Raw genomic sequence first — 12,999 nt, forward strand, 5'->3', positions numbered from 1 at the left:
TAATAATATTTCATTTTTTTTATATTCTAATAAGTTAAAAAAATTATTATATCAATTATTAAAAATTAAATATATAACTTGGAAATTCAAACATAACAGCAGAAGGGAGAACTTAATTGAGACATAATGGTACATAGATGCACAAAGCTCAGTTACTTCCTCCATTGCATTTATTATTTAATAGTTTCCTTTTTTTTTTTAATAAATTTCCTCGTATATATTTACAAAAATTTATTATTTTTATATATTTATAAATTATTATTTATAACAACAAAAATTAAGATAAACCCGCACGCACAAGCAATCTCTGGTACGAGGACTCTATCCAAGATTTGATTTTCTGGGAGGAGGAGTCCACTGATTCCCGTCTACATTTTTCACGTACGCACATAAATCTCGTTTGTGAAGAAAATGATCGTAAACACAATCAATCAGCTGATGATCACAGTGGTTTTCCAAGTTGTTTTTTGAATCCGCCTTCTCGGACGGAAATCAACTCAGTAACACAGTCATCATCGTCTCTTTGTTGTTGAGAGTTGTTTTTCCGTCGGTTTGCTTGTCTTCCCTCATGACCATATCACGAGTTTTCTAAAACCCCACTTCTTTTTTACCTCCCTCTCCTCGTGTCGTAAAGTGATTCAGAATTCTTGAAAAGGTAAAAGCCATTGCCCCACATTTATATATATATATGTGTGTGTGTGTGTGTTTTGGTAAGTAGAGTTTGGGAGTAAAATGTGACCTGGTTGAACATGGCGGTGATTTATATTCTACAAGTTTGAACTATTAATACACATGCATGTATTACTTTCCTTACTGATCTTTTTTCATGGGATTTTGATTTCGAACTTGGCCTATTCTGATACTTACATTTGAATGACAATGGAAAGTCTAGTTCATTGTGTTAAGAAAGTCTTTGGATTATGTTTTGGGTTTCAGGTTGATCAAATTACTGATAATGTGCATTTGATTCTTTAATCAATCTGAAGTTGAGGGATGCTGAAATCCAGAGTGACAACTGCGTGCTCATTTGCAGCAAAGTTTGGGATTAATATGGGTTTGCCTGTCCGGAGGCCCACAGTTATAAAGTAATTCTGTAGCTCTAAAATGGTTCATTTTTCGACAGATTGATTGAGTTTAGTTACCTATTTGCAATGGTACATAACTGATGGTTTAGTTCCTTGTGTTGGCTGCAGCTTGCATAAAAGAAGAACAAATGAAGGGATGAGGCTACTTATAACAACTTTCGTGGGGATTATATTTGGCTTCTATTTGGGGGTGTCGTTTCCTATGATTTCATTGACAAAGGCAGGCGGTCTTCGCTCTTACCCTGTTATGATTTCTTTTTGGATGGTTTAGTGCTTTGTTTGTCACTACAATGTTTGATTCTTTAGAATTCGACTTACCAAGATTGTTTTGTTGCATAATCTGGTTTTTCCCAGGTTAATTTACCATCAAGTATATTTTCCTCCATTGATCTTACTTATATTGAGGATAAATACTCAAGCCTCCCAAACCAAGCTTTATTAGACCTATGGTCTTCTATTAAAGGTCACAAAGGCACCTCATACAAGTTTAATAATGCTAAGGTTAGCTGTTATTTGTTTGTTTGTTTAAGGATTTTTGTTTATCTGCCTGTAGTATTCAAATCCCACCTAAACCATAATTATTGGTATTGGCATACCTAGATTTTGGTGCCGACTCTTATAGCTAGAACATGGATCTGTGGACTCCTTTCCTGTACCACTACCCCTTCAGTTGCTGAAAGATATTGATAGGATTCTAGATGAGATTTAAGTTCCATGGATATGAACACGGGGAAGACTGCTATTTGTTGTATGCTATAATGAGGAGCTCAATATATTATAATGGGTAGCGTATGAGTGAAGAATATCATCTGCCTAATTTTCACTATTTCTTACTTCTAAGTGATTATATGCAGATTTGGGTCCCAACTAATCCTCGAGGTGCAGAGAGACTGCCGCCGGGTATTATTGTGGCTGAGTCTGATCTGTACATCCGCAGATTGTGGGGGTTTCCTAGTAAGGTGTGTATGCTTTCCAAATTGTCATATGATTTTCTCATTTTAACTGCCATTGCTCCTCAACAATAGGCCAAGAAAAGATTAAGCACTCTGCTTTTCTACCAAATTCGTAGTATCTGCCTAATATAAATGGCAAAGACATGGATTTATGAGGCCTTCGAACATGAACTCGATTCGGATTGATATGGCTGAGAAGGAAATTCATCCACATGCATTCTTCTTTAGACGGCTATTCAATTTGAAGGGTTGCAGAGTTCATGTGATTTTCCTATATAACAGTCTTTCCAATTGAACTGTTTATCATTTCTGGTCAGTTTCATTAATTGATCGAACATTGCAGGATGTAATTAATAAACCAAGATATCTTTTCACCTTTACTGTGGGTTATGAACAGAAAGACAACATTGATGCTGCCGTGAGGAAGGTAATTATGAAACTTGTCTGTTTCCTCTCTTCCAAGTGAGTACTTATTTGTGCTACTCATTAGTATGTTTTGTTTTCATTGCTTGACAAAGTCGTACAGTTGACAGGGAACTTTACAATTATGTTGTTTCACTATGATGGTCGGGCAAGTGAATGGAATGAATTTGAGTGGTCAAAACGGGCTATCCATGTAAGCGCGCGGAAGCAAGCGAAATGGTAACTATAACGAGCAATTATCTATGTGTTTTAATTCCATTCAGGCTGTATTTGTGATGGAAAACATAATATATATATTGCTGTTCTTGATAGGTGGTATGCCAAGCGCTTTTTGCACCCAGACATCGTGGTGCCCTATGATTATATATTTATCTGGGATGAAGACTTGGGGGTCCAGAATTTTGATCCGGAGGAGTGAGTAGAAACAGCTTATTATCTTGCTTATGAAAGCTGTTCAGGTGATACTCTTACTGAAATTGTCTTCCTTGGTGACAGATATATAAAACTGGTGAACAAGCATGAATTACACATTTCACAGCCTGGTTTATCCCCAGATGGTGGAATGACATGGGAAATGACGAGAAGGCGAGAGGACATAGAAGTTCACAAGTATGAACAGAAGAACCCTTTAATCTCAAGGGATATTTACATGGAAACCCCTGAAGCTTGGTTATATCACAAAGAAACTTCTCAGTTTTGGAGATTACACTAAAATCCCTGCAATCATGTTTTGTATTGTAGATTCTCCCCGAAGATTGGATGGCCGGGAGGATATGTAATATAAAGCATAATTACATGGGATTGCATTGTAATTCTTCAAAATTGTTTTTTCAGTTGTGAGTCTAAACCTAAGGGAATGTAAATCCAGCCGTCCCTTATTTCGATCCGCCCTTTTGCTTTATAGATGATCACTGATGTTCACTTAATCTAAATATTACTGTTGACATCGGAATATCAATAACTATGTACAGGAGCACAGAGGAAAGACCAGGCTGGTGCACAGATCCTCGTTTGCCGCCCTGTGCAGCGTATGTAGATCAGTTGATTACATCATTGTGCTTGTGTTTTCCCTAAGAAAGAACAATTTTACCCCAATCAAATTTTGGATGAACAGATTCGTGGAGATCATGGCCCCGGTATTTTCTCGTGATGCATGGCGCTGCGTCTGGCATTTGATTCAGGTACGAAGATGTTTCTCTAATTTTCTAGTTGTTAGCACAGGAAAGAAAAAAAAAACTACAAGAATGTCCAAGAAACGGCTAAATAAATATTTTTTAGTCCGAAACACCAGTATGCATGGTGATGGTGTTTCTGAAATATTACTAGTACTGCTACAGAATGACTTGGTCCATGGATGGGGGCTCGATTTTGCTCTTAGGATGTGTGTGGAGGTTAGTTAGTTATCACTTCTATTCCATGAAAGTCATTCCGTTGCTCGTCCACAGTCACTTCTTTTGACCTCACTGCATCTTTCTCTAAAGCAGCCTGCTCATGAGAAAATAGGAGTCGTCGATTCTCAATGGATAGTGCACCAAACTGTTCCTTCACTTGGGAACCAGGTATATGTGACATCTTGTCTGTAGTAGATCAGTTTCTTCTTCGTTTCTAATTCACACTTTGTCTCTACAGGGTGAAGCGGAGGATGGCAGGGCACCCTGGGAAGGGGTACGTGACAATTAACTCCGGCCCTCAATCCCTTTTCCAATCAAGAGAATATGAACATAAAACTATAGGGATAATTACATTAGCACGACCTAAGTTGAAAAACGACGCTGCATGCTTGCAGTTATGTAACATGACTGCAGCAGCTGCAACATAATTTTATAAAAACTAATGAGTTTTTAGTAATATGACTTCAGGGGTGGTAGTATAATTATCTCAAAATATAAGTGCGTACCAGAATCACTCTGAGATCCCATTTCCATAAAACTATAAGCAACGCATTTGTTTTTTGTTCGCTTATCATATGAGAAGTTACGTGAACTCAAACTCAACTATATATGAAGAGTTCTGAAGTTGAGTCCTCGGTTTGTTGCTTAGGTACGGGAGAGATGTAGAAACGAGTGGGCGATGTTTCATGATCGTTTGGCCATTGCAGAGAGGCGCTACTACGCTGGCTTGGGATTCTATCAGCCTAATTCGACAGCTAGTTAGGGAGATTATTGTTATTGCAACATCTTGGTGTTCACAAATTCCTTCTAATTTTGATAGTTGGTCTGATGTCTGTATATCATCTGCTGGTACTCCTCCTTCCCTTCTTGGGTTAGCCTCACCTTTCCTTAACTGCAGTTTTGTTGTGTACTTTGCTATATAGATTTAAAATGAACCAAATTGGGGTGAAAAATGCAATTTTGCAATTGATGTGGTACTCGATTGAAATTTATTCTGAAGTAGATGAGTCTTCTTGGACGATAACATTAGTTGGGAGTTGAAATATGAAATGGGAGTGGACAAATTAGTGGACGAGCTCGATTTTGAGCTCGAAAAACTCGGTTCGCGAGTTTTTTTTATTTTATATATATATTAAAATTTTTATATATTTAATTTCATATTTAATACTTTATCAATTTTATACTCAAAATTGATAATGTATTATAGTTATTGAACAATATCATATATTTTATTTTGAATAATAATAAATTATGGTATTTTTATTTATACATTTAATCATTATAAAAAAAAATTAATCAACAATTCAATAAATTATAATATTTTTTATAAAGTAATTATTTAATATGACACATAAATTTTATATTATATTTGATATATATTTGTATTGTGTTATACTTTTCTTAAATTGACAAGTAATTCACTTATGATTTTTTTTTTTTTATCTATTTTAGGGTTTTTATATTTATATCAAGATACATACTTGCATTATGCAATCTATTTTATTATTTATAACTTTATGTCGAGATTTAGTGATTCCTATGAATTAATTTAAAAATAATGATAATAATAACAATAATGATAGTTGAACAATTTTAATTATCATTTTATTTATATATAATGAGATCAAAATATTTAATCAATAATTACGATATCTTAAAATTCAAACACCCGAATCATACCAAATTGAAATATATATATATAAGACCGTGTACATTAGATTATATCCGACGGTATGATTTAAAATCACCTGATCTGATTCAATGATACATCGTTATGAATGATTACTCTTATGTTTCAAGTACGATACCTCAACATCTGTATATCTAATAAGTATAAAACTTTACCAAACGTAATTTTTTTGCAAATTTAATCATATAAACGGTTTGATCTAAATTTTGATGGCCCGATTAATCCATGTTGTTCAATAATGTAAGATGAGAGTTATATCAATATAATACTAACATTTATAAATATATAAATTTATTGCAGATTGTGAATATATATTAATCTCAACAATAAAATATTTTTATTTATTTCAATCGCATTATTCCAGATAATGGATATTTTTCTACAATTTTAAATTATTCAGTATGATTTTTTTTTGGGTATATTTTACTAATTATGTTACTAAACTAATTAGTAGTTTATATTTACAACAATAAATTAAAATATCATACTATATTTTGATATATTTATAACATAATATGCAGTATACAATCTATTTTATTACTTATAAATTATATAAAATTTGGTGATTCCCATATTTTAATATAATAATAATAATAATAGCTCAAGCTCGAACTGTAAGAGCTCGTCGAGCTCGAGCTCTAGTACTTAAAGTCGAGCTCGACTCGTTTACACCTTCAGGACAAGAAGCTTTTATTAGAGTCTTGCTAGAAAATGAAATAATGATGTTGTATAATTAATGGGTTATAGAATAATTTTTCCATTTTGAGGGGGGACGAATTAATATTTTTTACAAGTGGGGGGCGAAATGTTAATATTCAAAACCCAAAAATGACGTACTACTTTTAAATTGACTTTCGGGCTTTGCCGCTCAAATAATTCCCAATCTTTCGAAATTTTCGGTAACATCCTCCATTCAATTTCGGGGTTTTGCAAAAATTTATACTTTATGTAGCCATGGCCTGTCCGGCCGGCTATGAAGATCCCGACGAGTGGGAATTAGTAAATGACGATGGATTCGTGCACAAGCGCAAGAAACGCCCGCGCATCGACCCTGGCGGGGCTCCGTCGGCCGGCCAGCCGCCGCTGGATCCGGAGCTTGAGAAGAAGCACCGTCGTGAACGGAAAATGAGGGCTCTCCTAAAGCTGCGGGAAAAGTATTTAGAAGAGATCAGCCGGTGGGAGCTTTTGTCGAACACCTTGAAGGAAATGGAGGAGACTGCACAGGCGCGATTGCTGGAGCGACAGGAGCTGTGTCCCACGACGTCGTTTGGTGCCGCTTCGAGCTCAGAACAGCATTCAGCGTCAGATGCGACATGCCAGAGAATCGTTGATGATCTCCTCTCTCAGGTAATGCAAAAAACTCTTTCAGGAGCTCCAAATGTACTAGCTAGTAGTGTCTTACCTTTAATTATATAGTATAAATGCTCTTCTCATCCTGTAGAGTCATTCTTATATTAAGATTCGGAAGCAGAGAAAGAAAAGGGAGTTGGTTGATTCTTTACGCCATGAGCTTGAATTTGTAGGTTGAAGCGCAGGAGGCTATAATTCGGGATGCCTCAAATTTGTGCGATGTAGCTGAAGCATTGTGCAGTGCACATGAAGAAAGATTGAAGCAACAGCTCATTGACCTACCGATTTGGGAACCATCACCACATGAGCTCATGGCGGCATTAGGTGAACAATAGGCTTCTGTCAAGAATATGTGGTAAGTGTTCTGATTGAAAAACCAGTAATTAGGACAAACTGTATAATGGCCCCAGTTGTTTAATTTGTATGTTATGTGTATTCAACTGTAGTGCAACGACATCTGTTGTTCAATTAGTTATATTGTAGAGTTAATTTTTCAGATATAGAAACTAGTGTTCCCATAGCAGGCACTTTGATGATTGATCTTGAGCTAGAGGAAGAACATTTCGTATTTTGGTGCTTGAGATATGGTGTCTGATTTATTCTTGATCTTTTGCGTTCACAATTTCAGTATGTTGTGGAACGACCGTATTCTGAGCCTGGTCTTGTGGTGTTTTTGATATCTTGAGAATGCTTGTCAATGGAGGTTTAGGAATGAAGTTTATGTAATCTGTCTGAATCTTCTCAGCATTCCTTGGAGAGCTTGTAAGAGTGCCTAGGAGCTCCTGTATGTATGTGAGATATTGTAAGATGAAATTAATAGTCGCAGAGTTTATTGATGACTATGTTACCTTGTGCTCATGGATTTTTATTTGAATTTTCTGGAAAAGGCTGTTGAACCTGCCCGTTTTTGTTTACCGGTGTATGGTGTTGTATTTGTTTATGCTCAAGAGACATGATATGTTATAATTTTTGAGGTTTTGTCAGCTGCTGGAACAAGGTGGACTATGTTCTTTGAGAAATTTATAATGACTGTGCCATTTCACATCTCTTCCATTCTGTGTGTATCTCATAACAGACTTAAATATTTGTTTCTTGCATGGTAGAAACCTGACAACTTTCCTGTTGGGTCTTGGTTGTCTACTGTTAATTTTAGCAACTATGTAAAGGACTGCTAGTTTTTTTAGCATATGTGTTAGAGTGAACTCTGTCGTCTTCGCTGGAGAAACAATCTTTGGTTCAATGTTTGGATTCGTTGCTCAATTTTCTGAACTAGAAAGATGGGTGCAACCTGTTCTTTTGACCATATCCAATTCATAAGCCACCGCCTCAAGTTCCTTGTGACCGTATCTGACATGAAGACGATGAGCACTAAGATTTAAGAGAATCACATAGTGACTGCTTGAAGGCTGCTTTCTGCACTGCTAGGAAGTTCTTCCCAATTTCCTAGACAAAAACAAGTTGAAACAAGGGGGAAACAAAGATAAAGCTTTGAGGCCCATCATGTGAAGATAGAAAAACCCTCATCCTATTGTATTGAGCGTAAGTCTATTGTGTACATGTTGGAATTACTCTTATTGTGCATCATAAAGCAAAAGAAATGAAAGAATTAACTCCTGAAGTTTTAGAAAGCAATACGGCGAATGGATTCCTCTACTTCTCATCTCTTTGAAATAGTTCCAAGATCAATTTCATTTAGAAAAGATGGCACAACTTGAACAGGCTGGAAGGCAAAACCAGCTGTTTTGCATGCATCCTCCAAAAGCTTTGCTTGAGAAGGCCCTTCAGGACAGAATACAACAACAGCGCCTCCACTGCCTGTAAACTTTGATGCAGCACCGACCCGTCTAGCAACTTCGACCATCTCTATGTTTAGAGCCCCAAGAGCCTCATCTCCAAACATTTGCCTGAATAGAACATGCACTTGAATTCATCACTTATGTACAAGTTCATAGAAGTACTGAAATAATACAGCAACTAAAAAGAGATGATTAGTAATATAAAGTTCCGAATAAATAAACTCCGATAACCTCTGAGTCAACATTTTGTGCATATTCTCACCTTCGCAAATCAAAGTTACGGTTCATGAGGGTTGCAAGTTTGGCATAGTCCTTTTCAATCAATGCCGTTCGTCCTTCTAATGCAATATTTGCAACCTCTTCCATTGTTGATATAATGAACTGATCACCATTTAACCACCTTTGACGAACTGTGCTATGAACCTGTATTACAATAATCTTCCATCAATACATGCTTCAGAGCTGGCCTCTCGAAATGTATAGCTATAATTTAATTTTAGTGGTGAATAAATTGAGTGTAAAATCTAAAGTACATTATTTGTTCTTTTCAACAATGGCTAAGGATAACTTTAGAAAACATTTGCATCTGCCTTCTACTACATTGGATTAGAAACTGAGAATAGAGTGGCACTTTGATGATAAGATTATTACCTTTCCAGAGTCACTAGGGTTCTCAGCATAGATAAGATAGAGTGGAGGAAGAAGATTCAGATCCATAACTGTATATTCACCATGGCCCAATTCTTCCATTCGTTTCTTGTCAAAATCCTTACAGACAGCAAAAAACAAATCATTGCGCAATGGATAAAGATAATTTCACTTCTAGTAAATAATAATACCACTACCAGTTTCACTGCATACCATATAGACAAGGCCACCATAGACCTGAGCTACTCTATCCTGGAGGCCAGCAACAATACCGAGTTCCTTCTCTGCATTGAGAATAAGGTTTGGCCGGACCTCAACTTTTATCAGGTTCCTGACTTGGTAGAAATCAAGAAGGCAGCTAAGAGCAGCGCATACAATAGCACTTGAACCAGAAAGTCCAGTCTGGTTCAGATCACAACCAAAACGAAGATACATATATATAGTTAGCTGATTTTTACTGAAAAAAGGAATGGTGTGCCCAAGCGAATTATGAATGGAGGAATGGATGAATCATGCACATTTCAGTGACAGGCATCAAGAAAAATCTCTTCCATACAAGAGAAATATTAATAGAAAGAGAATACAAAATAAACAAAATATCGCCAAAGTTGTTCTTTGGTTTACAGAATACAAGAATATATCGTATTGGAGTTCTTGAACTTAGGTTAAGCAATTCCAGAAAATTGCTGCTTCATCTAAATTATGCAAAATACTGTGCAAGTTACAACAATAAGAAAAGAATGTCAAGCTCTAAGGATCCAAACCTCAAATGAAACATATTCACTGTCCCAAGCTAGGAATCCCATCTCAGAATCCTTATGCTACAACTGGTTGAAATAACTTGTATATAATACATCATTCTCTTATGCATAAAGCTGGAAATGTGTGATCCTCTTTTAGATATGTATTTAGCTGTTGTATTGAGACAGAAAGCTATAATTATGAATTGGGCTCTGAAGAATGAGCTACATTCAATTAGTGGGCAAGGTATGGCTATACCTAAGGCTAAGAATCAGAAATTCACAGAATCATGTACTTATTCCATGATGCTCAGGCACCAAGCCTATAAATACTGTAAGACACAAGCACTACCTGGCGAGGTATGTTTGTATCATAAGACAGTGTGAAATTCCGCTCATGTAAACTGATGCCATTATCCTTGCAATGCCTATGGAAAATTCTACAAATCGCCATGAGCAGACGTACACCTCCATAATAACCATCAGTTTGCAACCGATTAACCTACACAAGAAAACATATGACAAATTAACATCAACCCTTCAATATCATCTCCTTTTCACCAGAACTCCACAAACCACATTCACCATCAATACATTTCAAACTTTGGATCAAGACAAACAATTTGGAGAACTCAATCATCCAAAATCAAAATTCAGGTTTCAGAACAAATCAATAAAAACCCTTTCAAATTAATCTAATTCCCAACTAAAGTTCATTTGCCATTAATGATCGATCAGATCTACGTCAAAAGCAACAGCACTTCACAAGAACAAATAATTTCAAGAATTTATCAACAAAAGGCACAACCAAATGCAGTAGAATTTCAAAAGATCCAACATTAACCCTTAATGTCGTTCATTCTGTCACCCCTAACAAACCAAAAGGCAACAAGTTTCAATCCAACGAAACAATCTCAAGAAACCCGATTACCCAAACCACAATCAGACTCAATTAAATCCCCAAATCAAAATCAAGAAACGACAAGCACAAGAACTTTCCAACAAAAGGAGAAAGAGAAAGAGACCAGATGAGTGAGAGAGTCGAAATGAACTAGATCGTGAGTTGGGTGGGGAACAATCAACAATTGCTCAGAAGGCTCCAATTTGACCGAAGCCCAGAAGTTTCCGAGGCTAAACGCTATGGTACGCCCGAAGTACACATCGCTCGGGTTCCCCAGAAACCCGATCCGAGCATACGCTCTGTGCTCGATCACCTCAGTCGCCATGTTCTTGATTCTTGCCCGCCTGATTTCCCTGCAGCCGCAGACAGTTGCTCCGCTATTTACACAAAATTACTGTTCGGTCATACGTGGTAATAAACAATATGGTCCGATTCGCTGTTTATATGTATGGATTGCACATCGGATGAGATGGAGAGACGTGATTGTTGTGAACATATCAGATATATATGGAAAATTATAAATGGTCCATTAAATCTTATGAAATGGATTTCATTCCAAAAACAATTCTGAGAGAAAGAAGTTAACAAGATGTTGAATATGGAATTCTTGAACTTAAAGTAAAGAAATGGTTTTTAATTTAGGACGAAATCATTTATTTAATTTGTAATAGGCAATCATTTATTTGATTTTTAATGTATACTCAAGTAATTCATATTTTGCCTACTTCTTTTTATTGGGCTAGAAATAAACAGTTCAATAAAAAAATTTGGATATTTACTTGATATGATGGATACTCGAGCTTATGAGAAATTTGGGTTTAATTATTGTTTAGGTTCAATTACTCCATCTGCTTCCCCATATATATATATATATATATATATATTTATGAGCTAGAGTCAAATATATAATAATGTCATTACACATCTACATTATTGTTATATAGTGAGTTAAACACGTGATTATTTTTAGGGATAATCATACCCCGTCCTACTTTGAATTTGGCATAATTATATCTAGTAATCTTATGATTTGAGAAATTATAACTAGTAACCTTATGATTTGAGAAATTATATTTAGTAATCATGATATTTGCTTCTATCTAATAACTAGATCAATGCGATAGTAAAAATACACTAAAATTGATGATATTAGTAAAGAAGTTGAATGAAAATCCATGTGTATTCATGATTGACTTATTGTAGATCAAAAACATCTTTTCCAACCAAACTACCCTTATAAGGGTGAAAATATATCTTATCATATGCACTAGTATACGGATATGGATAAGAGCAGTTTGGTCAAAATAAATTGTTTGACTTGTAATTAGTTAATAATAAGTCAATGAGGGGGGAATATAGATCTTCATTCGACATTTTTAATATAGTGAGCAAATTCGATGAGTTTTAGCTAACAGATGGGTCTGTTTATTAGATATAATCAAGCGTCCAGAGTACAAGATGTAATTTCGAGACCATAGGATGATTTACGTCACCAAACTTTAAAAGAAGAGGTGTAATTATCCCTATTTCTTATACAACCAATATAGTCGGTGTTACATAAACGGACTATAATTAATATTTAAAAGTTATGTAATGTGATATTTTTCACATAACATGTGATTTTTCCTTCGTAAGAAGAAAAAATGATCATATATGGTAAAATGTAAATTTCGCAGAGTTGATATGATAAGTTAACACAAAAAAAAAATTTAATGCCAAAATATAAAAACGAGTATAGTTGGAATGATAAAATGTAATTTACCCTACATTTAATCTAGATTTATTCTATTATCCAATTATTTCGTAGAACAACGCCATAGTAGTTGGTGTTTTTTGTATCATACTTATGAATCTGTGTTGGTATGGTTACTAAAGATAGGCACGTGACAAAGGTTGTGATACGATTGTTTTATCTATCTTATTTATAAATATAATGGTTGACAAAATGTAGGTTATTTTTTTCCTTTTAAAAAATAATAGGAATTGGGCCGCTACAAATTCTGTTAAATCTAATGGGCCTAT

General features: G+C 35.4%; 3 protein-coding genes across 4 annotated transcripts; 2 read left to right on the top strand and 1 right to left on the bottom strand.

Annotated features, from left to right (window-relative positions):
* LOC105176309 lies at nucleotides 336-4,817 on the top strand. Its single transcript, XM_011099067.2, has 15 exons — nucleotides 336-655; nucleotides 937-1,085; nucleotides 1,194-1,305; nucleotides 1,440-1,586; nucleotides 1,940-2,044; nucleotides 2,382-2,465; nucleotides 2,565-2,680; nucleotides 2,774-2,875; nucleotides 2,957-3,070; nucleotides 3,433-3,489; nucleotides 3,576-3,642; nucleotides 3,799-3,852; nucleotides 3,946-4,020; nucleotides 4,091-4,126; nucleotides 4,502-4,817. Exons 2-15 carry the CDS (start codon nucleotides 994-996, stop codon nucleotides 4,613-4,615), a joined length of 1,275 nt encoding a protein of 424 aa, XP_011097369.1. The 5' UTR covers nucleotides 336-655; nucleotides 937-993; the 3' UTR covers nucleotides 4,616-4,817.
* Nucleotides 6,411-8,643, top strand: LOC105176310. Of its 2 annotated transcripts, XM_011099076.2 has the most exons (3): nucleotides 6,411-6,889; nucleotides 7,066-7,247; nucleotides 7,521-8,643. In XM_011099076.2, exons 1-2 carry the CDS (start codon nucleotides 6,497-6,499, stop codon nucleotides 7,225-7,227), a joined length of 555 nt encoding a protein of 184 aa, XP_011097378.1. In that variant the 5' UTR covers nucleotides 6,411-6,496; the 3' UTR covers nucleotides 7,228-7,247; nucleotides 7,521-8,643. The 2 variants fall into 2 exon arrangements, with proteins under 2 accessions (XP_011097378.1, XP_011097377.1); XM_011099075.2 differs by having other exon boundaries at nucleotides 7,066-7,875.
* Nucleotides 8,396-11,559, bottom strand: LOC105176311 (glucuronokinase 1). The gene is made up of 6 exons (XM_011099077.2): nucleotides 11,102-11,559; nucleotides 10,429-10,578; nucleotides 9,550-9,738; nucleotides 9,340-9,456; nucleotides 8,951-9,111; nucleotides 8,396-8,796 (listed from the first exon to the last, which is right to left on the bottom strand). Exons 1-6 carry the CDS (start codon nucleotides 11,300-11,302, stop codon nucleotides 8,550-8,552), a joined length of 1,065 nt encoding a protein of 354 aa, XP_011097379.1. The 5' UTR covers nucleotides 11,303-11,559; the 3' UTR covers nucleotides 8,396-8,549.

Source organism: Sesamum indicum, linkage group LG13 (assembly GCF_000512975.1).
Source record: "Sesamum indicum cultivar Zhongzhi No. 13 linkage group LG13, S_indicum_v1.0, whole genome shotgun sequence".
In the NCBI taxonomy this organism is placed as follows: domain Eukaryota; kingdom Viridiplantae; phylum Streptophyta; class Magnoliopsida; order Lamiales; family Pedaliaceae; genus Sesamum; species Sesamum indicum.